This window comes from Tenrec ecaudatus, chromosome 17, assembly GCF_050624435.1.
Source record: "Tenrec ecaudatus isolate mTenEca1 chromosome 17, mTenEca1.hap1, whole genome shotgun sequence".
NCBI classification, from domain to species: domain Eukaryota; kingdom Metazoa; phylum Chordata; class Mammalia; order Afrosoricida; family Tenrecidae; genus Tenrec; species Tenrec ecaudatus.
Window position 1 is genome coordinate 47,569,274 of NC_134546.1, and position 24,013 is coordinate 47,593,286.

The 24,013-nt window shown below is 41.1% G+C and overlaps 1 protein-coding gene and 1 pseudogene across 1 annotated transcript in view; both read left to right on the forward strand.

Moving 5' to 3' along the window:
* Positions 1 to 1,124: 1,124 nt before the first annotated feature.
* Positions 1,125 to 24,013, forward strand: part of TRPM1 (transient receptor potential cation channel subfamily M member 1) — a 99,636-nt gene continuing 76,747 nt past the window's right edge. The window contains 10 exon segments of the mRNA XM_075535357.1: positions 1,125 to 1,260; positions 3,447 to 3,660; positions 4,335 to 4,459; positions 5,431 to 5,602; positions 13,114 to 13,288; positions 13,689 to 13,812; positions 14,537 to 14,609; positions 15,443 to 15,543; positions 22,688 to 22,852; positions 23,361 to 23,495. Coding sequence (XP_075391472.1) covers positions 1,258 to 1,260; positions 3,447 to 3,660; positions 4,335 to 4,459; positions 5,431 to 5,602; positions 13,114 to 13,288; positions 13,689 to 13,812; positions 14,537 to 14,609; positions 15,443 to 15,543; positions 22,688 to 22,852; positions 23,361 to 23,495 — 1,287 coding nt within the window. The 5' untranslated portion in view covers positions 1,125 to 1,257.
* On the forward strand, positions 17,120 to 18,253 carry LOC142430714 (large ribosomal subunit protein uL2m pseudogene; annotated as a pseudogene).

Here is a 24,013-nt window from a genome sequence, read left to right on the forward strand (position 1 = left end):
GAACCTTGCCTGTCATTCCTCTTTAGGACCTGCCAGAGCCACTGTCCCAGGAGCAGGCAGCTGGCTGGGTAGCAAAGGGGATAGGAGGCATTGGGGACCCACACTCCTCTAGCCTGGGCCAGAAAACCTGTGCCACCAAGAAAGTAGATAGAAACAAAAGCAGAAGGTCACAGGCTGGCCGCAGGGAGCCAAGGCCAGAGAGGGCCACCACAAGCATGTACCACATAGTCCAGGAAAGATGCCATTCTAATTCGCAAGCAGACTCATCTCCAGGACTTTTCCCTCTAGCTCCACCACCCCCAGCCAGGCTCTTTGGACTCGTTCACTGGTTGGTATGACTTCCTACGGATCCCCCTTACGTCTAGGGGTGACCTCCGTCCTTCCTCTGATAGCTTCTTATGTCACTTACCCTAGAATGCAGCTGCGTCAAGACATGATTGTAGGTGAAGGCTCGTTTCTTCCAACAGAATGCCCAAGTGTTACATGGGTCAAGTCCACTCAAATATTGGGTAGTCTAAAATAACTGCACTTCCAATAAAACCTGGGCTAGCTAGGAAAGGAAATTCTCCAATGACCAAGGAATATCCTCAGAGACCAGAAAGAGAATCCACAGCCAGAGTGCAAAAAGCTGGCTTTGTCCTGGAGAGATACTATAGCATCAGATCACAGCAGCTAGGGAAAGTGATGATATAAAGGAAGAGGAGGAAATAATTGATATTTTTGAAATATACTTTCAATATTACTACTATGTAGAGAAGTGTTTTACAATGTTAAATATTAGAAAAATTGGGCCTTCTAAGGGAAGATCGACTGTTGTGATGATATAGCTGTATATTTCATAGTGTTTTTAGGAATTAATACCTAGATTAATGCTGTCAAAAATTTAAATATATTTAGCAATGAAGGATAATCATTCCAAAGTGTGCTTATAGTACATGGATCTTATAGATAGGCTCGATTATCTGGCATTTCTGGCCCCAATAAAGCTGAAATGTGAAGGATTCGTGCACCTCTCAGCTAGTGGGAGGAGTGGGAGGTAAATGTTAAAGAAGATTGTGCTTTACCTTTGTTTCCAGATGTTGCTGTGGTCAGCTCACCAACCAGCATATTCCTCCTCTGCCAAGTTTAATACCCAGCAAAGATGGAGAGGACAGCAAACAACCCGAAAAATGGTCTGTCAGCAAACACACCCAGAGCTACCCAACTGATTCCTACGGGACCCTTGAATTCCAGGGTGGCGGATACTCCAATAAGGCCATGGTAAGGGGTCGTAGGAAGTGAAATGCCACTGAAGCTCCGCATTTGTCAGAGGCAAGCATCACACGTCCCCAGACTGTGGGGACTTGGGTTTTCTTTCAGGGGCAAGAGTCAATCTTTCTACATATTTCACTCGAAAACCAAGAGATACAACTGCACACCTGATTTTTACTCATGTGTTTTGGAAACTGGAAACCATTGAAAGAGCAAACCATGTCCTTTAAATCTATACCAAAGCTCTGAATCAAAAAAAACATGCTCCAAACAAATCGTGCAACAACATGCCAATTCCAGTGATGAGTTAAATTCTGGGGTGCGTTTGATAATGCGTGCACCTGCAAACTTTCTTAGCGAGGTGAGGAGAATCTGGAAGATTTCTTTCTGAAGCTTGCCCACAGCCTCCCTTGGCGGAGGTCTTCTAGATTTTCAGATAAACCGAGGGCCATCTGACAGAAGCATAATAGGCCCTTGCAGCTAATTCTAAATAATACTTTATTGCCTCCATCATTTCTACAGTTTCATTTTATTCTACTGGCCCAATATTATTTTAAAAATAAAATTCTGTTTTGTTCAAAATACTAAAACATACCTTCTTTTAAAGCAACACCCTACAGGGACACAATAAGCAATTTATAGCGACAGAGTCATCTGACCATTAACCTTTTTATCCACTTAAGCAGAAGATCAGGTTCAGAGTTCCATCCATTATTCTTGTTATCACCACCCATTTCCTTTGGCCTGTGACCCAGCAATACCTTCATCTAATCTCTTGGGACGTGGCTATAGCTGAGCCAGCATTAAAATTTATTCTCTTAAGATTATGCCACATAGATGACAAAGATGGCAAACAGGACAGCAGTCGGGAAGCAGGGACTGTGAAGCTGTTTGTGCTTCCTAATGACTCCAGATCCTGCTCGGAGCCCCTGGTGGAGGCCTGGCTGTGGGAAATAAGTTTGAGTTTGGCTTGTCCTCTTGTAATACCTTCAGACTAGGGACACCAGAGCCGACTCAAGACAGCAGTGGGATTTTTCCTTGTAGGACATGGGCGTCTGAAGTATTTGTCAACTGATAAAAATTATTTAAGTTTTTTCTCCAGCCACCCGTCCCAGGCTCCTTCCGGTGTGGGATGGCAGGAGCCTGTTTGCCTCCGCCCGTGTCCTCCAATGTGGAATGGTGGCACGAAGCTGCAGCTGGCTGCGCGGCCTCTGCAGACCCTCCTGTGGATCGCCTTTGGTTGTTCTGGGACTCCTGACATCCTGCCCCAGGGCTGTACGAGTACTTCCCCTCGCAGTTCATGTTCATGCCCCCAATCTCTTTCTGAGGCTGTGGTCCACACCAGGCCTGCCCTGCTCCAGTGGTTCCAGCTCCCCGCGGCCTCTGGGGCTGGAAACGAATGGCCTGCCATGTTTTCTGACGACCTCTTGTCTTCCCTGCTCAGAGGTCTGTAGGGGTTTTTGTCAGACCTGCTAGTGTTAGACTTATACTCCGTCTGAAGGAGTAGTTAAGGAAGGGTGAGATGGGAATGGAGAGTTTTATGATTAAAAAAAGAAATTTATAATTTTGAGAATGGAGCATTTGCTAAAACTAGTTATTTTTATTATGAGACTTAAGAGTTTTTTTGTTGTACTTATTTGAAAATGTTATAAGGAAATAACTGAAGTTTTGCTTTCTTTCTTTTAATTAAAAAATTTTAAGAAAAAAAGGTTATGCCACATAAAATAAAGGATAATCAGTTATATATGAATTTCAGGTTAAAACCAGATAATTTTTAGAATAAGATGAGAGGTCTTGTCCTAAATATTAAATGGAATATAGTTACATGAAAACTCTTGTGTATATTTTTGCCACAATTATAAAGAAACAATGAGTACAAGGAAGAAGAAACTGTCCTAATATTGACTGTGGTGATAGTGGGACAACTCCTCTTGATGTGACTGAATCATTGAATTGTATGACATGTGGAGGAAGCTCCATTACACCTGTTAAACAAACAAACAAACCTTCTGAAAGTCAAATGTCCCTGGCCATTTTGCATTTTTATTTGTTAAATCTTGCAACCCTATCTAAGATTTCCTTCACTATCATATATCCATACAGTTCTGACTAGGACATGAACAATATCTCTTTCCCTTTTGTCATAAGAAAAGAAATTTTAACTGGGATGATTAACGTCACACACTATTTTGCAGTATATCCGTGTATCCTACGACACCAAACCAGACTCGTTGCTTCATCTAATGGTGAAAGACTGGCAGCTGGAGCTCCCCAAACTCTTAATATCTGTGCACGGAGGCCTTCAGAACTTTGAGATGCAGCCCAAGTTGAAGCAAATCTTTGGGAAAGGCCTGATCAAGGCAGCCATGACCACCGGCGCCTGGATTTTCACCGGTGGAGTTAGCACTGGTGAGAGCAAGTTTTCCCTTTATGGAAGTACTTGTATATGTACCCAGATCCCATAATGGGTCCCCAAAAAGCTTCCTGATAATTGGGACCATATGCCCAAACCCTTGCATTTAATAATGTTTATGATAAAAGTGAAATTGTTTTTTATATGTTCTGGTTATTATGTGTTCAAGCAGCAGTCTACTAGTGAGCCCAGAACAGACATTTTATTCACTGCGTCTCTCTATAAATCCTCTTCCATTTTATGGTACACACAATTGAGGCATAGTATGGTTTTCTATTTTAGGTAAATATAGCTAAAGACAGCCAAAAGGACTTTAGTTACTTATCTGTTTTTAATCTTGGAAACTTCTAAAGGAAATTTCTGCACAATTGTCTCAAGTTTAGTTGTGATTTTCCCTTTTCTCGAGAGCAATGCACTGCTGCTTACTATGAGCTCAGGCTTTCGTTGTACTTTCTTTTGCTGATGAAGATGATTAGGTCTCAGTCTTTTTCCATAGGGATTATAGGGGCTCAGGGAAGATGATGGGTAGTAGAAACTCACTGCCATCGAGTTGATTCTGACTCACAGCAACCCTATAGGACAGAGTAGAACTTCCCCTATGGATATCTGAGCCTGTATTTCTTAATGGGAGTAGAAAAGACCTAAATGCATGATTTATCACAACTCACAGGTGTTATCAGCCATGTCGGGGATGCCCTGAAAGACCACTCTTCCAAGTCCAGAGGCCGTGTCTGTGCAATAGGGATTGCTCCATGGGGCATCGTGGAAAATAAGGAAGACCTGGTTGGAAAGGATGTAAGTGTCTTCTCTCCAGATATTAGCAATTTTTTAAAAAGTTAAACTCTTTATTTTAAGATAACTGTAGATTCGCATGAAGCTATAAGAAATACTGCAGACAGATCCCCTTTTCCTAGCTTAAACAGATGTAACACCTTGCAAAGTTATGGTACAATATCATCACTGGTGTATTAACATTAAGGAAGTCAAGATCCAGAAAATTTCTAGCATCCAAATTGTCCCTTTTAGCCACACCTACTTCCCTACCAACTCCTCTATTATTTGGACAATCATTAATCTGTTCTCCATTTCTAGAACTTTGCCCTTTTAATAATGTTATACAAATAGAAATATATAGTATATATCCATGATGGCTCATAATTGCAGAATAGAACTCCATAGGATTTAAGACTGTGACTTATCAGAAGCAGATTACCAGGTCTGTCTTCAGGACACTTCTTGGTAGATTTGAATTGATAGCCTTTTGACCAGTACTTGAGGCCTTGTGGACTAAATGCAAAAAAACAACATAGTATAACCCTTTTAGATTAGATTTTTTTCACCCCATAACTGTCTGAAAATATATCCAAGTTACGGCATGTAGTAAGAATGTTTACTTTTATTAGTGTTCCATAGATGTACTACTGTTTTTAAGTATGTGTCTCTTGAAAAATATGTGGGTTGTTTCTAGTTCTTTGCATAGCTTTTTGTATAAACAAAGTCTTTATTTCTCTGGGACAAATGCCCAGAAGTGCAATTATTGGGTTGTCATTATCTAAAATGCTAGGCTATTATTAACTAAAGTATTTTTTCAATTTTATTCTAACAATTAGATAACTACCCTCTGTAGGTAGAGACATGAGAGTAGACGGAAATACTTTAAAATGATGTAAAGTAATCTTTACGAGTATACACCTGTTCTGCTTGCTTTCCCTGTTAGCCCTCATTTAAATGCTGCCCTTCTGATTTATGTGGTTTGTGTCTGTCAGGTCACCAGAGTGTATCAGACCATGGCTAACCCTCTGAGTAAGCTCTCGTGCTTAAACAACTCACACACTCACTTCATCCTGGCTGACAACGGCACCGTGGGGAAATATGGTGCTGAGGTGAAGCTGCGCAGGCAGCTGGAAAAGCACATCTCCCTACAGAAGATCAACACACGTAAGTTCTGGCCGAGGCCACAGACACTAGCACTGAACCTGTGCCCCTGCCATGGGAACTGCAGCTGAGAAAGAAACTTCCCAAGCATCGGATGCTCTTCTATCCCTCTAGGCGTTCACAGCTTTCCTTTTGATTCTCCTTAGATCAAACAAACAATGGCTTACCTACACTTTATCTGTTTATCTAATAACATTACTTGAGCTGTCCTTTGATGCCCCAAGTGCTGACATAAGACAAAACTTTGAAATGGTTGTTGTGGGCTGGTCTACTGTAGTGGTCCTCAACTTTCCTAATGCCGCAGCCCTTTCATACAGTTCCTCATGTTGTGATGACCCCCCCAACCATAAAGCTATTTTTGTTGCTACTTCAGAACTGTAATTTTGCTACTGTTATGAATCAGGCGACCCCCATGAAAGGGTCATTTGATGCCCAAAGGGGTTGTGACCCACAGGTTGAGAACCGCTGGTCTACTACATTGACTAGTATATATTATTGTACACGTGTTTTAAAATATTTTAACAGGGGAAAATGTGCACTCCAGACTTAGTATGAACCTTTCCATCAGTTAATGGATATTATGTGATCATTACAATCTCTGTATCGCTGAGTGAGTCCATCCAGAACTGGTGGATGGAAAACCTCTGGGGAAGACACCAAGAACCCTTGTCTGAGTAGTACTGTCCTACAGAGAGATGTCTAAATATCTGAATATTATCTTGAAGGAACAATAATGACAGCTGGTAAAATTAAAATAATTGTCTTAATCTCTTGGAACAAGTTCATATTTAAATATTTTATAAAACAATTGCTAAATGATCGTAATGAGTATTTTATTTTTGCCACTACCAGTAAGAATTTTTAAATAATCTAGAGTTGAAATACCAGTCATTATAAAACATAATTATGAAACATTGGTTGTTCAGTGATAAAATTCTCACCTTCCATTGGTTTGATTCTTCGCCAATTCATCTCATGTGCAATCATTACCTACCTGTCAGTGGAGGCTTTCGTGTTGCTATGATGTTGATATCTCAGTAAGGTTCTCAAACAAGAGACAAAAACCTTATAATCTAATTCCTAAAAGTAGTCAATGAAAATCACATGGTCCAATTCACAAATGATTATAAGGATGGTACAGGACCGAAAAGCATTACATTCTGTTGTGCATGAGATCATCATGAGCCCAGGCTGACTTGATGGCAGCTAACAGTAACAAACAAACTCTGCCATCAAGGCAATTCACAGTAACCTTAGAGGACAGGGGAGAACTGCCCCTATGGATTTCCAAGACTGTAACTATTTATGGGAATAGAAAGCCTCATCTTTCTCTTGAAGAGTGACTGGTGGTTTCAAACAGCCAACCTTGAGGTCAGCAGCCCAACTCATAAACCACTACACCACCAGGACTCCTACCTAACAGCAAATATAGCACAACTGAAGTAACTGTGATCCTGTACGGTGGTTAGAATTCATTAGGCCTCCTATAAAGAGCTCATCATTTCTCCCAAATCCCTTAGCTATTCTACAATTAAGAGCATGTTTCATCATCTCTTCTAATATCCACTTTGATCTTTCTTATTTTTAATGACCTTGACAAATGATGTTCTTGATGTCCTCTCACAGCTCTTAAAGTCTTCTGTCATTAGTGTTCAATGCAAAAAGTTATATTCCTGAGAAAATTTCAAAGGGCAGCCCAAGAAGACAAAGTCAAATATGATAATGAAATGTGCAAAGATCTAGAGTTAGAAAAAAAACACACTCAGCATATATTAATCTGAAAGAGCTTTTTTAAAAAATTCAGATTTTGAGTTGAAATAATGAAGGATTCTATAATATAAAAAAGTAGGTGAAGGGAGACGTTGGACAGTATAAGATATGACAAAATAATAACGACTTATACATTATCAAGGGTTCATGAGGGAGAGGGGAACGGGGAGGGAGGGGAAAAATGAGGGGCTGATGCCAAGGACTCAAGTGGAAAGCAGATGTGTTGAGAATGATGATGGCAACAAATGTGCACATGTGCCTGACTCAATGGATGTATGGATTGTGAGAAGCGTTGCGCAAACCCCAATAAAATGATTTTTTAAATTTAGACTTTGAGTTAAAATATTGAAAGATTCTATAGGCAAAATATTGAATGATGCAGGAAGCATCAAGAGAAGATGGAAAGAATGCACAGAGTCACTGTACCAAAAAGAACTAGTTGACATTCCACCATTTCAGGAGGTAGTATATGAGCAAGAACCAATGATACTGAAGGAAAAAGTTTAAGCTTCACTCAGACAATAGCCAAAAACAAGACTCCAGGAATTGATGGAATAGCATTCAAAATGTTTCAAGAAGTTTATGAAGCACTGGAAGCACTTATTCATCTATGCCAGGAAGTTTGCAAAACAGCTTCTTAGATAACTGACTGGAAGACAGTTTATAGACATTCCAAAGAAAGGTGACCCAACAGAATGCTTAAATTATAGAATAATATCATTGATATCACATTCAAGTAAAATTTTGCTGAAGATCATCCAACAACAGTTGCAACATTACCTTGATAGGGAGCTGCCAGAGATTCAGGCCTCATTCAGAAGAGGATGCAGAATAAGGGAACATCATTGCTTATGTCAGATGGATCTTGGTTTAAAGTAGAGAATTCCAGAAAGATGTTTGTTTGTGTTTCATTGTTTATGCAAAGGACCATAACAAACTATAAATAGCCTTGAGAACAATAAGAATTAAAGAACTTTGCATTGTGCACATGCAGAATTTGTAAATGGATCAAGAAGCTATTGTTTGCACAGAACAAGGGAGTACCGAATGGTTCAAAATTAAGAAAAGTTGAAGGAGTACTTGAGTAGAGGCCCAATGTCTGTCTGGTACCTTAATATTAAACCTATAAATATATGTACATAGATCTATTTCCCTATCATAACTAAATATGTTTACATGTATGCTCTACTCAAGTACTCCCTCAACAAAAGAACACTTTGTTCTATTAACATGGCATTCCATAATGTTCACCTTCCCGACAAAATCACTGAAGACAAAGTGGGTGCATAAGCAAATGTGGTGAAGAAAGCTGATGGTTTCTGGCTATTAAAAGATAAGGCATCTGGGGTCTTAAAGGCTTGAAGATAAACAAGTGGCCATCTAGTGAGAAGCAACAAAGTCCACATGGAAGAAGAACACCAGCCTGTGTGATCATGAGGTATTTATAGGATCAGGTATCAGGCATCAAAAACCCAGAACAAAATATCATATCATTGTGAATGAGGAGGAGGGTGGAGTCGAGACCCAAAGCCCATCTGTAGGCAATTGGACATCCCCTTACAGAAGAGTCATGAGGAGGAGACAAGCAAGTCAGGGTGCAGTATAGCACCAATGAAACATACAACTGTCCTCTAGTTCTTTAATACTTCCTCCCTACTACCCCCAACACACTCTTATGACCCCCAATTCTATCTTACAAATCTGGCTAGACCAGAGCATGTACACAGGTACAGATAAGAGCTGGAAACACAGGGAGTTCAGGGCAGATAAAACCCTCAGGACCAATATCAGGAGTAGCCATACCAGGAGGGGAAGGTGAAGCTGGGGGGAGAAAGGGGGAACCGAACACAATGATCTACCTATAACCCTCTTCAAGGGGGATGGATGACAGAAAAGTGGGTGAAGGGAGACATTGGTCAGTGTAAGACATGAAAAAATAATAATAATTTATAAATTATCAAGGGTTCATGAAGAAGGGAGGGGGAAAATGAGGATCTGATATCAAGGGCTCAAGTAGAAAGAAAATGCTTTGAAAATGATGATAGTAACAAATCTGCGAATGTGCTTGACACGATGGATGGATTATGATAAGAGTTGTACAAGCCCCCAATAACATGATATTTTTTAATCAAGAAAGTGTGCAGCATGATTTTATCCTCTCATCAAGTTTAGTACACTGAACAGATAATCGAAGAAACTGGATTCTATGAAGATGCATGTGGCACCAAGATTGGAGGAAAGCTTATGGACAACCTGAGATATGCAGGTGACCCAACTTTGCTTGGTGACAATGAGAAAGACTTGAAGCACTTGCTGAGGGAGCTCAAGGATTACATCCTTCAGTACGGATTAAAACTCAATGTAAAGAAAACCAAAATCCTCAAAACTGGATCATAATGATAACTGGAGAAAAAGGTGGAAGTGGTCGATGATTTTGTCTTGTTTGGATCCACAATCTATGCTCATGGTAGTAGCAGTTAAGAGATGAAATGGTGTGTTGCACAAGATCTCGTTAGTGTGTTGAAAAACAGGGAGATTATTTTGAGGACTAAGGTGTGCCTGACCGAAGCCATGGTATTTTCAAGTGCCTCGTGTGCATGTGAAAGTTAGACACCCAAAAAAGGAAGACTTAAAAAAAAAACCCAATACATTCGAATTGTGGTTCTGGTGAAGAATATTGGAAGTACCATGGATTTCCAAAGGGACAAATAAATCTGTCTTGGAAGAAATACAGCCAGAGCGAGCCTAGATCCCAAGAGTGGATTCAAGCATAGGAACAATTGTGAGTATGATACAGGACTGGGTTTGGTTCAGTCTTTTGTGCACAGAATCACTCTGGGTCAGAAATGATTCAATGGCACCTAACAACAATAATGCTATGAGGAATCACAAGAATCAGATCCTGTTTGATAAATTGGTTGATGATAGATACTTTTGTTCTCATATTTAACTTTCTGGGCTGTGAGTTTTCACATTGCCAACTTCACATGGCCAGTGACCTATGGACTTCCCTTTGTCATCCTTTGCCTACGGCTATGAGTGGAACAGGGTCAGCAAAGTGGTGCTGAGTCATCTCTTCTCACAGCATGGAGCTTTGATGAATGATCAAAACAAAGAAGAACCAATTCTACTTTTTCTACAAAATAAGACAATTTGGCCATTGTAGTCCTGAAGGCCTAAATACCCCACCCGATGTGGGTTGGAACTTTTCAGGATGGGTTCGTGTCATCTTGTCCCTGTCTCCCCAAAGCCTGAAGTCTCCCCAAAGTAATGAAGTCCTGGTACAAAGCAAACTATCAATATATGTTTGCTAGAGGAACTGAATTGAAGTTATCGATCAGGAAACACCAAACCTTAAAATATGTGTAAGTGCCTCTGTCTCCATCAACATATCATGGAACTGAATTCACCTATTTGAAATACCCAAGTTTTCTCACAGCATGCTAGGAGACCAAGGGTACTTCTTCTACCTACCAGTTGTTAATTCTAAACCAACTAATTCCCATCTCAAACTAACGGACAACTTGTGAAAGATGCTCAGATTATGGCTTAATATGGCCAACTGGTGTAGACTTGTAAAATAGGCAAATTTGACTTTCCTTCTATTTTACTCCCCAAATTTCTGTCTTCCCTCTCCATAGCCTTAGGTGATACAATGCCCATGCCGCTTCCTGCTCCTCAAAATCTAGCCTGCCTCCATTGTCACAAAGGTTAACTTGCTCCATCTTGGGCTCCCACTTAATTCTGGCTCCAATCTAATAGCAATAAGTTCTTATCACATGGCCCTGCTTGGTACTCACCATCATGAAGAGATCACTGAAGATATGGGTGCTATAGCAAAGTGTGGTAAAGAAACTACATGGTTCCAAACTATCCGATAGAACAGCTTATAAAGACTTAAAGGCTTGTCTTAAAACAAGCAGCCAACTAAGCAAGACATCAACTAAGTTCACATAGAACTTAGTTCTATGCTCACACCAGCCTTTGTGATCCAAAGATTGTAAATAATATCATTGAAATTGGAAGAAGGGAATTTTATCATAGTTTAAACTGTGAAAACCCTATTTGCAGAAGGCTGTGAATGACAGCGGAAGCCCAAAATCCATTTGCAGGGTCCACACATAGGTCACGCCTCCAGTGAATATGCTCTGATTATAGCAGAGAGATGTGAATAGTCCTGTTATCAGATAGAGTATTATATATATGACTATAGTAGACATAGATTAAAATGTAACATTTTATTTTATCCCATTTTGATTCATTTAAAAGTTGAATCAGTTTTTTAAAAAGTGAAATACACATGGATTAAGCCTCTGGTAAATTCTCTCTGAATATAAACCAAGAATGTGTGTACATTGGAAAGTGGATTATATCAGATGTACCTCAGTTAAAGTTTAACACTTTATCACTTGATCTCCATTTTGGGCCATTTTTTCCCATTCTTCTTAAAAAATCATTGGTATTTAATGTATATATCATTCTATATTCAATCATGTCAACCAGAATTGTACAGTTGCTACTAAAATCAGTTCCCAACACTCTTTTTCTTTTAATTATTTTATTGGGGGGGGGTCATACAACTCTTATCACAATCCGTACATACATCCATTGTATCAAGCACATTTGCACATTTGTTGCCATCATCATTCTCAAAACATTTGCTTTCTATTGGAGCCCTTGGTATCAGCTCCTCATTTTTCCCCCTCCCTTCCTCACCCTTTCTTGCTCAAGGACCCTTGATAATTTATAAATTATTATTATTATTTCATATCTTACACTGATGTCACCCTTTACCCACTGTTCTGTTGTCCATCCCCCAGGGAAGGGATTATAGGTAGATCATTGTGATCGGTTCCCTCTTTCTCCCCCACCTTCCCCTTCCCCTCCTGGTATTACTACTCTCATTATTGGTCCTGAGGGTTTCATCTGCCCTGGATTCCCTGTGTTTCCAGCTCTTATCTGTACCCATGTACATCAAACACTCTTTTTCTATGTGGTCTTTTGGACCATTTTAACGTTGTTGCAGTTTTTAACACTTTCTGCTTTCTTTTTTATTGAGGCTTTTCTCTATTGTTCTTGTTGTAAGCTTTTTTATTTCTTTTTTTATATGTTTTCAATGTATGAAATCCAGAATTGGATAATCTGTAGAGACAGTCACTGGATTAACAGTTCTTGGGAGCATTTCAGGGGAAGTTGCAGGGAAATAGGGAGCTAATAACAAGGAGTAAAAAATGAAGAAAATGTTCTAAAGTTGATTGTGATCATGATTGACAACTTTTCATGATATGATTAAACTGTTGAATTTTATGCATTAAATATGAGAACAAAAATATGTGTCATCAGTCACTTTATCAATCGGGATCTGATCTTATATGATATATGATTAAACTATTTAATCGTATGACATGTGGATGGGAATTACTTGGTTCAGAATTAACAAATGACAGGTAGGAGAAGAACTCTTGGTCTCAGAGAGGTCATGAGAAGATTTGGGAGTTTAAAATAATAAATCTGGGCTTTTTGGTTTTTTTCAAAATTCCCATTTGGTTCCTGAAGCATCCAATATCTGATAAGGAAGATTGTGGGTACAAATTATTAACTGTTCCAAATTAATAGTAGCCCAATTAATGCATCTCTTTACAGACTAGCACTATTTGAAACATTTATCAGGTCATGAAATTTCAGAAATGAAAAAGGTGATGCTGAGACATTGGTCCCGATGGAAAATGTGGTTTGTGTTGCAGGACTAGGGCAGGGCGTGCCCCTAGTGGGCCTCGTGGTTGAAGGAGGCCCTAATGCGGTTTCTATCGTCTGGGAATATCTCCAAGAAGACCCTCCGGTCCCCGTGGTGGTTTGCGATGGCAGCGGGCGAGCCTCGGATATTTTGTCTTTTGCGCACAAGCACTGTGAAGCAGGAGGGTAGGAGTTCTAACATCTTACCAAGGGTGTGTTTTCAATAGTCTCCTGGGTAGTCCAAGAAGAAAATCTAAAGTGATGGACTGGGGCATTCAAAACATACTTACATAAGATTTGCTCGATTGCCTCTCCCATTGTGGGGTACATGCTGATTTGTAAGGAATTCTTTCTCTGGTGGAATACACACTCTCTTCCAACTTTGTCTTCCTGTTATAAGGCTTTACAGAAGGCTGGAATTTACCTTGACCACAGTCTTGACTAGATTCACTTTTGGTTTCCTATTCTGGAATAGCCTACACTAGTGAAGCCTCAAATCAAAGGTGTAAGATGGACAGATGTCAGATTTATTAACACTTGGGCTTAATACATGTGGCCTTTTCCCTTTTGCTTTGACTTTGAACAGGACAATAAATGAATCCCTCAAGGATCAGCTTCTAGTGACCATTCAGAAAACATTCAACTATAGCAAGACACAGTCACATCAACTGTTTGCAATTATAATGGAGTGCATGAAAAAGAAAGAACTCGTAAGTGTCTTGATTTTTTTCCCCGAAAAATGCTCCACAGAGGGAATTGGGTTTCTCTTCTAATTCCACCCAGGTGTGCCTAATGGAGTTGGTCATAGCTAAGCTCAGACTCTTCAAGAAGCAGTTTATAAATCCTTTCCAAACTGGTGGTGTTCTGCTGGCAATTCCCCTTTAATGGAAACAAATTAATACAAATAGAGGAATTGCTGAGGTGCTCTCAGATCTTGTAAAGCCTCGATTAGATTTAAAGAATCTACGGAATGGTATCTGCCACAGCTTCAGATATGGTTAAAAAGATCTATCACGTCATTTCCCAATGCAATACTTATTTCCCTCCTTGTCCTCCTTCCATTGTATTTAGAAACAATGGCCGTTTTAGCTACACACATGTGACTGCCTTTTCAAAGATCCCCAAACATATCATACCTGAGAAGAGATGTTTTTATCATCTCCAATGACAGTGTCAGTATTAGCATATAGGTCCCAAATCACACCAAGGAAGTGAGTTGTATGCACATAAAAAAAGAACCCAGACAAGGATTCAAAGTCAAGAAGTAATACTATAAACTTAGGCAACTGAAAGCATTTGATTTAAAACTGATTAACTGCCAGAATCATTTCATTACTCATCAGTCTCTCTTTGTTCTTTGAAAACCACCTCAACTTTCCCTCTTGCTTTCAACTGGACTTTAAAATGGTTCTTTCACATTTAACCTGCTTTCAGGTCACTGTGTTCAGGATGGGCTCTGAGAGCCAGCAAGACGTGGAGATGGCCATTTTGACGGCCTTGCTGAAAGGTATGCTCACGGGGCCCAGGGGTCCTCCTGTCCCCATGCTAGCCGGGGCTGTTTCCCTTATGACTATCTCCTCTTTCCTTCCCACTCAGAAAGCCAGCAGGCAGTCTGGAATTAGCTCAGTCTGAAAACATAACAGAACAGCAGGATTCTGGGTATGGGCTTCTTGGAGGGGGGCATTTTATGTGGGTGCCACTGGACCGTGATAGGCTGAATCATGTTGGCTAACCATGAAGTTAGAACCCGTTCCCATCTGTAGCTGACTTATGGAGGATTTCAGCTTTTATTCTGTAAATCTGAAACAGGTCTTTATTTATAATCACTGCCTCTGACCTCCGTTGACATCGGTTGCAGTCAGAGCATCACTGACTCAGACTCTATCCAAGTCCCAGTCCATACCTCTCTTGACAAGCTGCCACTCTGCCACTCATGAGGTGCGGGATGTTCCAGCATGCCTACATCCTCCCTGCCTCTCAAATTAAGGGGCAGGCCTGACTAGAAGTGTTGGGTATCTTTATGGGAGCCACATAGTTGATGTCCTTGGGAGGAATCTACTTTGCCCTGGATGGCAGCTCCTCTTTTAGATGAGGGCCCACAAAGAAAGGAGACTAAACGGAGCTGGGGTGGCAATGGGTTACTTCCATTTCTTCTTGGAAAGGTCTTTGATTATATAAGAGCCTTTGTACAAGAGAAAAGCAGTTGGTATGCCCCATTCCCTGGGAGTTCCAGTCAGCACTGAGCCAGCCTCGGGAAGCCCAAGGTCACCAGCCAGCTCCTAATGAGCTGAGCATTCTAAGCATGGGATGAATATGTGCTCTTGCTCTTCTCTGTTCCAGGAACAAATGCTTCGGCTCCAGATCAGTTGAGCTTGGCCTTGGCTTGGAACCGTGTTGACATAGCACGAAGCCAGATCTTCATCTTTGGACCCCACTGGCCGGTGAAACTCACTTCGTTTGCTTGTTTTAATTCATCATAACACCTAGCATAACTGTACATATGTTAGACTAGTGTGTTCACTCTTGCGGCATGATTCTCATTAAATTACTTAGGATTTCTGATGCTCTGATGATATGTAATCCTCTATGATTATTAGAACATGTTGCTATTTAACTCCAAAGAACCAGCAAGATATGAGCTATTAATACAAATTTCAGATTCAAACTAATATTCTTGAGAAAACTAACCACCAAATATTTTACTGTTTTTGGTGAAAATGAATATTTATTCTTTTAAAGAAAAATAAGAATGCAAAAGGTACATTGGAATTACATACAGTGATTTTCTAATAAAAATCCCATAAAACTCTAGAGACTAAAAGACCTGGAGGCGGGGTGCATGGAGAAGGGTATAGTGTGTGGTGATTGTGATATGTAGTGTGTCTGTGTGTGGGATGATGAATATATGAACAATATGTTTGGTTTGTATGTAGGAAGAATGTGTATATGTGTTTGTATATGATGTGTTGGGAACTGTGTGTGGTATGAGTGTGTTTGTATGTGTGATGTATATTTATGTTGTATTAAGTTGTGTGTGTGTGTTTTGTGAGTATATTATCTATGAAGAGTGCCATGTGTGGTGTGGTGTGGTATGGCATAGTATATATGAATGAACGTTGGTGTGTATAAGGTGAGTCCTGTGGTGTGTGTGAATGTTATCTATAATGAATGTTGTGTATGGTGTGGTTTGATATGTAATGGATGGTGGTGTGTATAAGGTGAGTGTGAATTTTGGTGTGTGTGTATGTGATCTCTAATGAGTGGTATACAAGGTTTATTTATGTGTTTATGTATGATGTATGTTTATGTGTTCTGTTGAGTGGTGTATGTATATGTGATGAGAAGTACTGTATGGTATAGAAGTGTGCATGTGTATGTGTTGTGCATGTGTATGTATTGTTTTATGTATGTGATTTGCACGTGATATGTGTATGTATGTGTTGTGTTGAATAGTGGATGTGTGGTGAGCATGTATGTGATCTGTGATAGGCCGTGAGTAAGGAGTGGTGTGATGTGCAGTGGTCTGTGGTATGCTGTTTTGTGTGATGTATATGTATATATGTGGTTGTTGAGTACCCTGTGTGTATGTGTTTGTGATGTATGGTAAAGTGTATGTTAATAGTATGTGTGTGAGGGTGATGAATAGTGGTGTGGAAAATACGAGTGATAGGAATGTGTATGTTGTATTGAGTTGTGTTTGTATGTGTATGTGAGTGTTGTGTGTATGTATGAAGAGTAGCCCTAGACCTTGTACTCCTCCTTCAATCAATGCAGCTTCTTCTATTTACTTTGTAAATTAGAATTCCGGGTAAATTTTTGTTTGTAAAAAGGACTTTGCTGCTTTAAAAAGATATGGGGTATCTCAAGGACTGTGCCATGTTTAAATCCATATTTCTTAAAGCATGATTGACATGTTACACAAACACACTTCACCTTTTCCAGCAATTATTTTTAATCAAATTAATGCAAAGACTGGTGAACATACTAAAGCAATACAACACTGGAGCGAGGAGCTTCTCTATTGGTCCCCAACTCCTGGTGACGTCATGCATAATGAAACGAAATGGTGCATAATATACTGTCTCCATAATGCATTGTGGATCAGACTGTATTGATTCGTACGGTTTTCATGACTGATTTTTGTAAGTAAATCACCAGGCCTTAGAAATAGTAGGAAGTAATCCATTTGCATTGCATGGTTTCATTTTTCTACCGGTTACCTGTAAAAACTCCAGTGAGGTCGGTGCCCACGGCCCTAAAGGCGCTTACCCACACTCTGGGCTCTTTGAGCCTGTCACCCTTGGCTGCCACCTCCTGCTCCCCGCCACCCAGGTGATAAGCCATGCCATCCTCCAGCCACCGTCGACTTCAATGTTGCTCCCCTACCGCCCAGTCCTTACCTCCGTGGCCCTTAATGCCAAGATTATGTCCTGGAAGAGTCATACCAAGTACACCATTACACCGGTGAAAATGAGGAAGTCTGGGGGCCGAGACCCCACAGACCGGATCCGCGGGAACGGCATTGGCAGGGGCCACAAGCAGCGTTATCAAATGATCGACTTCGTGCCATTCCGACCCCAGCAGGAGAGCAAGCCAAAACATTTTGAAGAGAAGGTTGTCGTTGTCTGCTATGATCCCTGTAGGTCAGCAGACATTGCTCTGGTTGCTGGAGGCAGCCGGAAACGCTGGATCATTGCCACCGAGAACATGAAGGCTGCAGATGTGATCCTCAACTCAAACCACATAGGCCCGATGGTAGTTGCGGCTCGGGAAGGGGATGCACATCCTCCGGGGACCCTGCCCGTGCGGACTCTCATCAACCATGTGGACAGTGAGCCCGGCCGGGGGCGCCCAGTCTATCAAAGCTGCAGATACGTGCGGTGTGCTGCTGCGGAAGGTGAACGGGATAGCCATCATCCAGCTGCCCACGAAGAGGCAGATGCAAGTTCTGGAAACATGCACAGCAACCGCGGGCCGGGTCTCCAACATCAACCATAACAAATGGGTCATCTGCAAAGCGGGGCGGAACCGCTGGCTGGGCAGGAGGCCTTCCAGCTGGCTCTGGCATCACAAGGGAGGCTGGGCTGGCTGGAAGATTCGACCCTTGCCCCCATGAAGAGTTATGTGAAGCTACCCTTAGCTGCTGCGTAGACCTGACCTCTGGATTCCAATAAAATGACCCTTGATTTTTATTACTGTAAAACAAAAACAAAAACCTCCAGTGAGTAATCCATGCAAAGGATTTTTAAAGTTCCTGGAAATTTTCTATTATCTTTTTTAAAAAGACAGTTTGACATGTACCTTAAAATTCAATAGCTTGGATATATAAAAAAGAGTTAGGCAGTCACCTTTTATTCTTCAATTTTGTACCTATTATTATTTGTTCCCCATTACCCCCCCCCCCCCGCCACCAACCTCCCCTGTCACATCCTAAGGAACTATTGATTTAGATTAAATTTACCTATCCTGGATTTCATATAACCACAATGTCAGAAGTTTGAATCCACCAGCAGCTCCTTGGGAATAAACCAAGGCTTTCTATTCCCTTTAGCAGTAACAGTTTTGGAAAGCCCCAGAAGCAGGTTCACACTGTCCTATAGGGTTGCGGAGTTGGAATTGACTCCAGGGCAGTGAGCTTGGGTTTGGGGGATGTTTCAACTTCAAGTATTTCTGCCACAGGTATGTTTCAGGTAGAGTTTGGTCTCCTTAATGGGGTTTCCAAATAAAATAATTCTGATGTGGTCTATGAAGAATACTGTATTCCTCAAAAATAAAATAAAATAAAATCTCAATTCCAGGCAGCCTATAGCATGCAGCCAGAGTCACTGGGGGCTAAAAAAAATCAGTCAAAACCAAAATATCAGCAACAAAATGCCAAGTGATCTCCTACTGAGAGTTTACATAAGTAATGTTAAGTATTTTCCCCAAGGACAGCTTACCCCTCCTTGGCTGACACACCAATAGAAGTGAACTCACTTTAGAGACAGACACATCTCCCATCCTCTGGTCATGAATTCCCATGGAAATTCACTGATCACCATTATAGGACTTTCTTTTCATTTCAGGTAACCAAGAGACGATGCTATATCTCAGAAACTACACAGTCCTGTCCCTCTCCTCCTTCCATTAAAAAAAATCTGATCCCGGCTAATTCCAATTTTGTCTTGGAACTTCTCCTTGTAGTACTGGTCTTATGCAATATTTTTCCTTTCGTGCTTGACTAACTTCTCTCAGCATGCTGTTCTCCAACTCCAGCCATGTTGTGAGGTGAATTTTTTTCTATCCTTTCAAGTATCATTGACTCCGTTTTCTGTGTCTTCATCTGGAATTCATATTGGTAAAGCATATGCTGTACCCCCTGGGTTGATCCTACAGTTTCTTTTCCACATCTTTGCCATTTTTCTGTATATATATATTTTTGAAATCTCAGCTGGTTATTAAGATTTTTTAATTAGGCATATTTTGATATCTAAGCAACCTTTCTTATTCCTTAATTCCATTATCATAACAGTCTGTGTCCATCTCATAGATGCACTGTCAGAAAATATATTGAATTTTTTAAAGCTCTCTTTTGTTCTCTGCATGCCCTCTCTTTTCTCTCCGGCCAGTTTTTCCCATTGTTCACTTTGTCTTTTCTGTTGTGTTGTGTATTCTCCACCAATACTGAAGACATTTAGCTATCTATCTGCATTTCAGAATGAGAGGGTAAGACTGCTCACTTATTAAGGGAGATCTATTTTGCCAACAAGATTTTCTCCTGTCCACTAAGGAATTTCCCGTTAGGAATGGGAAGTGTCCACTGAATTGCTTTTCTTGCCAGGTGTTGGTCAGCGCAGGATGATGTGTTTCTGGGCTTCCCTATGCAAGCCCTTCAACCCTTCAACAAATACTCTTCAAGCTTTTTCATCTGTGCACCCAGGAGTGAGTCCTGGTGACCTTCTGATGGCTGGACACTTTAAAGATAAAGGTTATGAATTGTGGACAGCCTCACTGATACCTTAGAACCAGAAGGAAATGCCTGTCAACTATGCAGGGCAAAAACTACCTATTTGGCTTCCATCTTTGGATGTAGGACCTGTATTGGTAAAACTGTGAACTCAAATGTTGTTGGGTGCCAGTGAGTTAGCTGAGACACATAGCAGCCATATGTTGTACAACAGAACAAAACACTGAACAGTCCTGCGCCATCCTTGCAATGGTTCCTATGTCTGAGCCCACTTAGCTGTCAGTTTGTTGCACTCTGGTAGCTTTTGTGTTGCTGTGATGCTGGAATCAATGTCACTGGGATTTCAAAGGACAGCAGGGCCACCCAAAGGGTTTCAGCAGAGCTTCCAGACTAACAACAGACTATGAAGAATAACTCAGCTCTCCATTTTGAAGAAAAGAATCATGGAAAACCTTAAGTATAGCTGCATGAAGTCACATGATAAGCTCACATCTAGAGTGGAAACTGATGCTAGTTGATGTTTGGGTGCTACGTTGTGCTTCTCTCATGTGCTCAGAGCATGACCATTATTGGATTGTCATTTGATAGGTCAAAAAAAAAAACCGGGCAGTCCAAGAAGTTATGTGAATTTTGACACGTTCACTCATCCAGTATTGTGGTGGTAGACAAATTTTGAAGTGACCCATGAACTCTACTTCCTAGTGTTCGCACCCTTCTCGTTGTGTCGGTGGGGCCTGTGGCATGTAGCAGAGGGAGGGTATCAGAGCTTCCATTGCATGACATCACTACATATGTCTTGCTAGAAAACCTCTGAGATGCTCATTAAAAAAAATTAATTGCCATGAATCCTAGGCCCGGAAGGAAATAAATCCTGCCAACAACTCAGGTAAGCTTGACAGCAGATCTTTTCCTAGTTAAAGCTCAAAATCACAACAGCCCAGTGTTATTTACAGCCGAGTGTGAAGCTGTAACAAAGACCCCACTAAGCTATGCCTGACCTCGAACCCACAGAAACTGTGAGATAATAACTATGTGTTGTTCTGAGTCACTAAGTTTCTCAAGCAGTCATAAAAAATTATGTAAACACAAGTGTTTGAATACAGGACACAAGTCCAGATCTGAAGATTCTTTGTATGGACATGAGAGGTTACCAAGTATCCTCGGTTATCCTTTGAGTGTTTGAAATTCATTCTACAAAATCCCCAGCAAGGAATTATTCAGCTCGGATTTAAAGTAGTGAGGGCGAATTTTCTCCCTTTAAAGATGGTCCAGTGGAGAGTCATAGGAACTCCAGGAAGATAGTTGAACTGAAAGTAGACATGAAAAAGCAAGAGTAGCTAGCTGGCTCTTTTGGGCCTTGATAAAATTGTCTGGGGTAAGAGTAAAATGGGAAGAAACGTGGGCCAAGAACAGTACCTGAAGAGCCTTGACATTGAAAGCCTCATCTGAGAAGCAGCAGAAAGAAAAGTGGAAAATTAGGAGTGTGTGGTGCTGGAGAAGCACAAGAAGCAGGCAACAGTCACGTGCACTGGTAGTCCAGCAAGAGGAAGACAGAAAGTGTCTCAGAAGTGGCCAGTGTATAGGAGCTTGTCAGGGGCCTCACCAGGGGCAATTATAGAAAAGTCTGACAGGAGGAGAGGGGAGAACGAGGAAGAAAGGTGCTAACTGGGGGTCCGAAGGCTGTTTAAATGTTGAGCCTCTCAGCTACCTCTGTGTCTGCAACCTTATGTTCCCTTTTTGACTGAGGGACCTGTCAAGGCCAAGGCAGTTTCTCTTGATCAGAGCACATATTTGAATATTTTCTAATCTGTAACATCGATGCATATATCCTAAAAATACCCAGGTGTCCGGGGTTGAAAATGACCCCGGCCTCCACCAATATATGTCCTTCCTGGATCTCAGAATGTGACATAATTTGGAAATAGGATCGTTACAATGTAATGAGATAACCTCAGGTGGTAGTGGAATAGGGTGAGCCCTAATTCATTATGGTTGGTTACCATATAAAAAGAGAAGAAACACAAAGAGACAGCGAACACTGGAGCGATGCAAGGAATACCAAGGATTGCCTGTGACCAAGAGAATCCTGGAGAGGTACGAACTTTGTTCTAGACTTCTGCTTATGACACCTTGATTTCAAACTTCTAGAGACAAGAACTGTAAGGGAATACATTTTCTGATGTTTAAAGTCTCAAAATTGGATGCACTGTGGAAACCAATATCCAAGAGAACTTCTTTGCCCCTAAATAAGTTCCAGTCAGGCTTACATCTGAGGAAAGCTACCTGAGGTTACGTCCATCGTCTGTGAGCCCTTTGCAGCCATTTTCTCCTATCTGTCATTAGACATGAATATACATACCTGCTTTGGTGCCTTTATACTTTTGGGTAAAAACACGCATCAATCATTTAAAGTGTTTGATCTTAATCCAAGTGTATGTTTTTCCATATAACAATGGTTTATGATATCAGAGCTTTCCCCATCAACCAGACCTGCTGTGATCAAGTATGTGTGCACATATATGTATGCATCTGCATGTATGTACATGAGTGTGCAGTAGCAAGAGAACAAGAATCTGTGTACTTGACATTGGACAAGAAAAAGCTAATTTTTTCCACATTTTGTTTGCTATCTACTGTAGCCCTTGGAAAGCCTTGCACTTCCAACAAACAGCAAGGTCACAGAAAAGGAAAAGCCACCCACTGCAGCCACCAAAGTGGGCAGAGGAAAAGGCAAAAAGAAAGGGAAAGTGAAAGAGGAAGTGGAGGAAGAAACAGATCCCCGGAAGATCCAGCTACTGAACTGGGTAAGTGGGAAATCTTGGGACCAAACCAATCACTGGGTTTGCATAGTCGTTTTTCTTAGGGGGGGGGGCGCAATTTTGTTTACTTTGCTTCAGTCGCAACTCAGGACAGCAATGTGTTGAGAATATGGGTCATTGGGGCTCTGCACATTGACATCATCCCATGCACAGTGCTGTGAGGACACAGAATGTGCTATGCTATTGCCCCAGATCCTCGGAGTCAAGGAAGAAAACCAAAAATTGAGATGCAAAACACCATATGGCTGCAATTTTTAACCATCTCCAATTCTTTCTACAGAGGCGATAATCACTTACTTTGGTACCTGGTTAGGGTGTATAGGAGACAATTGGTAATAACGGGTTGAAAGGAGATGGCAAGAGCAAAGAGATCCATGCACAGAATACTCTAGAATTGGGGAGCAGAAAACTCTTCCTGTGGTTATTTCCATTGTCTTCCTTCTGCCTGTGTCTCGAAGGGGTTCTCATGACCCTGTTCCTTGGGCTTCTGCAGGTGAATGCTTTGGAGCAAGCGATGCTAGATGCACTCGTGTTAGACCGTGTAGACTTCGTGAAGCTTCTGATTGAAAATGGAGTGAGCATGCAGCATTTTCTCACCATCCCAAGGCTGGAGGAGCTCTATAACACAGTAAGCATTCTGGAAGAAAGGGCCAGAAAGGCCCTCACCATCAGAACGGAGGTGTAATTTGTACATATTATAAATAAATGGTCTCTAATGGGCACAGGAGGGGCGTTAGTGGTATAGTGGTTCTGAATTAGGTTGCTAAATACAAGGCCAGCAGTTTGGAACCACTGGCAGCTCCTCTTGAGAAAGATGAGGCTTTCTACCTCCCATAAAGAGTTACAGTCTCTGAAACCCACAGGAACCATTCCACCCTGTCTTACAGGGCCACTAGGTGTTGGCATTGACTCAACGGCAGTGAGTTTGGGGGGTTTTGTTTTTGTTTGGGGTTTAAAGGTTTTTTCCCTTTAAATTCCACTATTTTTTCATTCAATGTTCCTGGAATTTTTGAAGCCCCTTTATGAATATTAGAATATTCACCAGTTCGAAATTTTCCCTGACATTTATCATTGGTTACATTGGTTACAATAAATATTTTGGGCAAACGACACAGGGGCCCTTGTCAAATGTTCCATCAGTGTGCA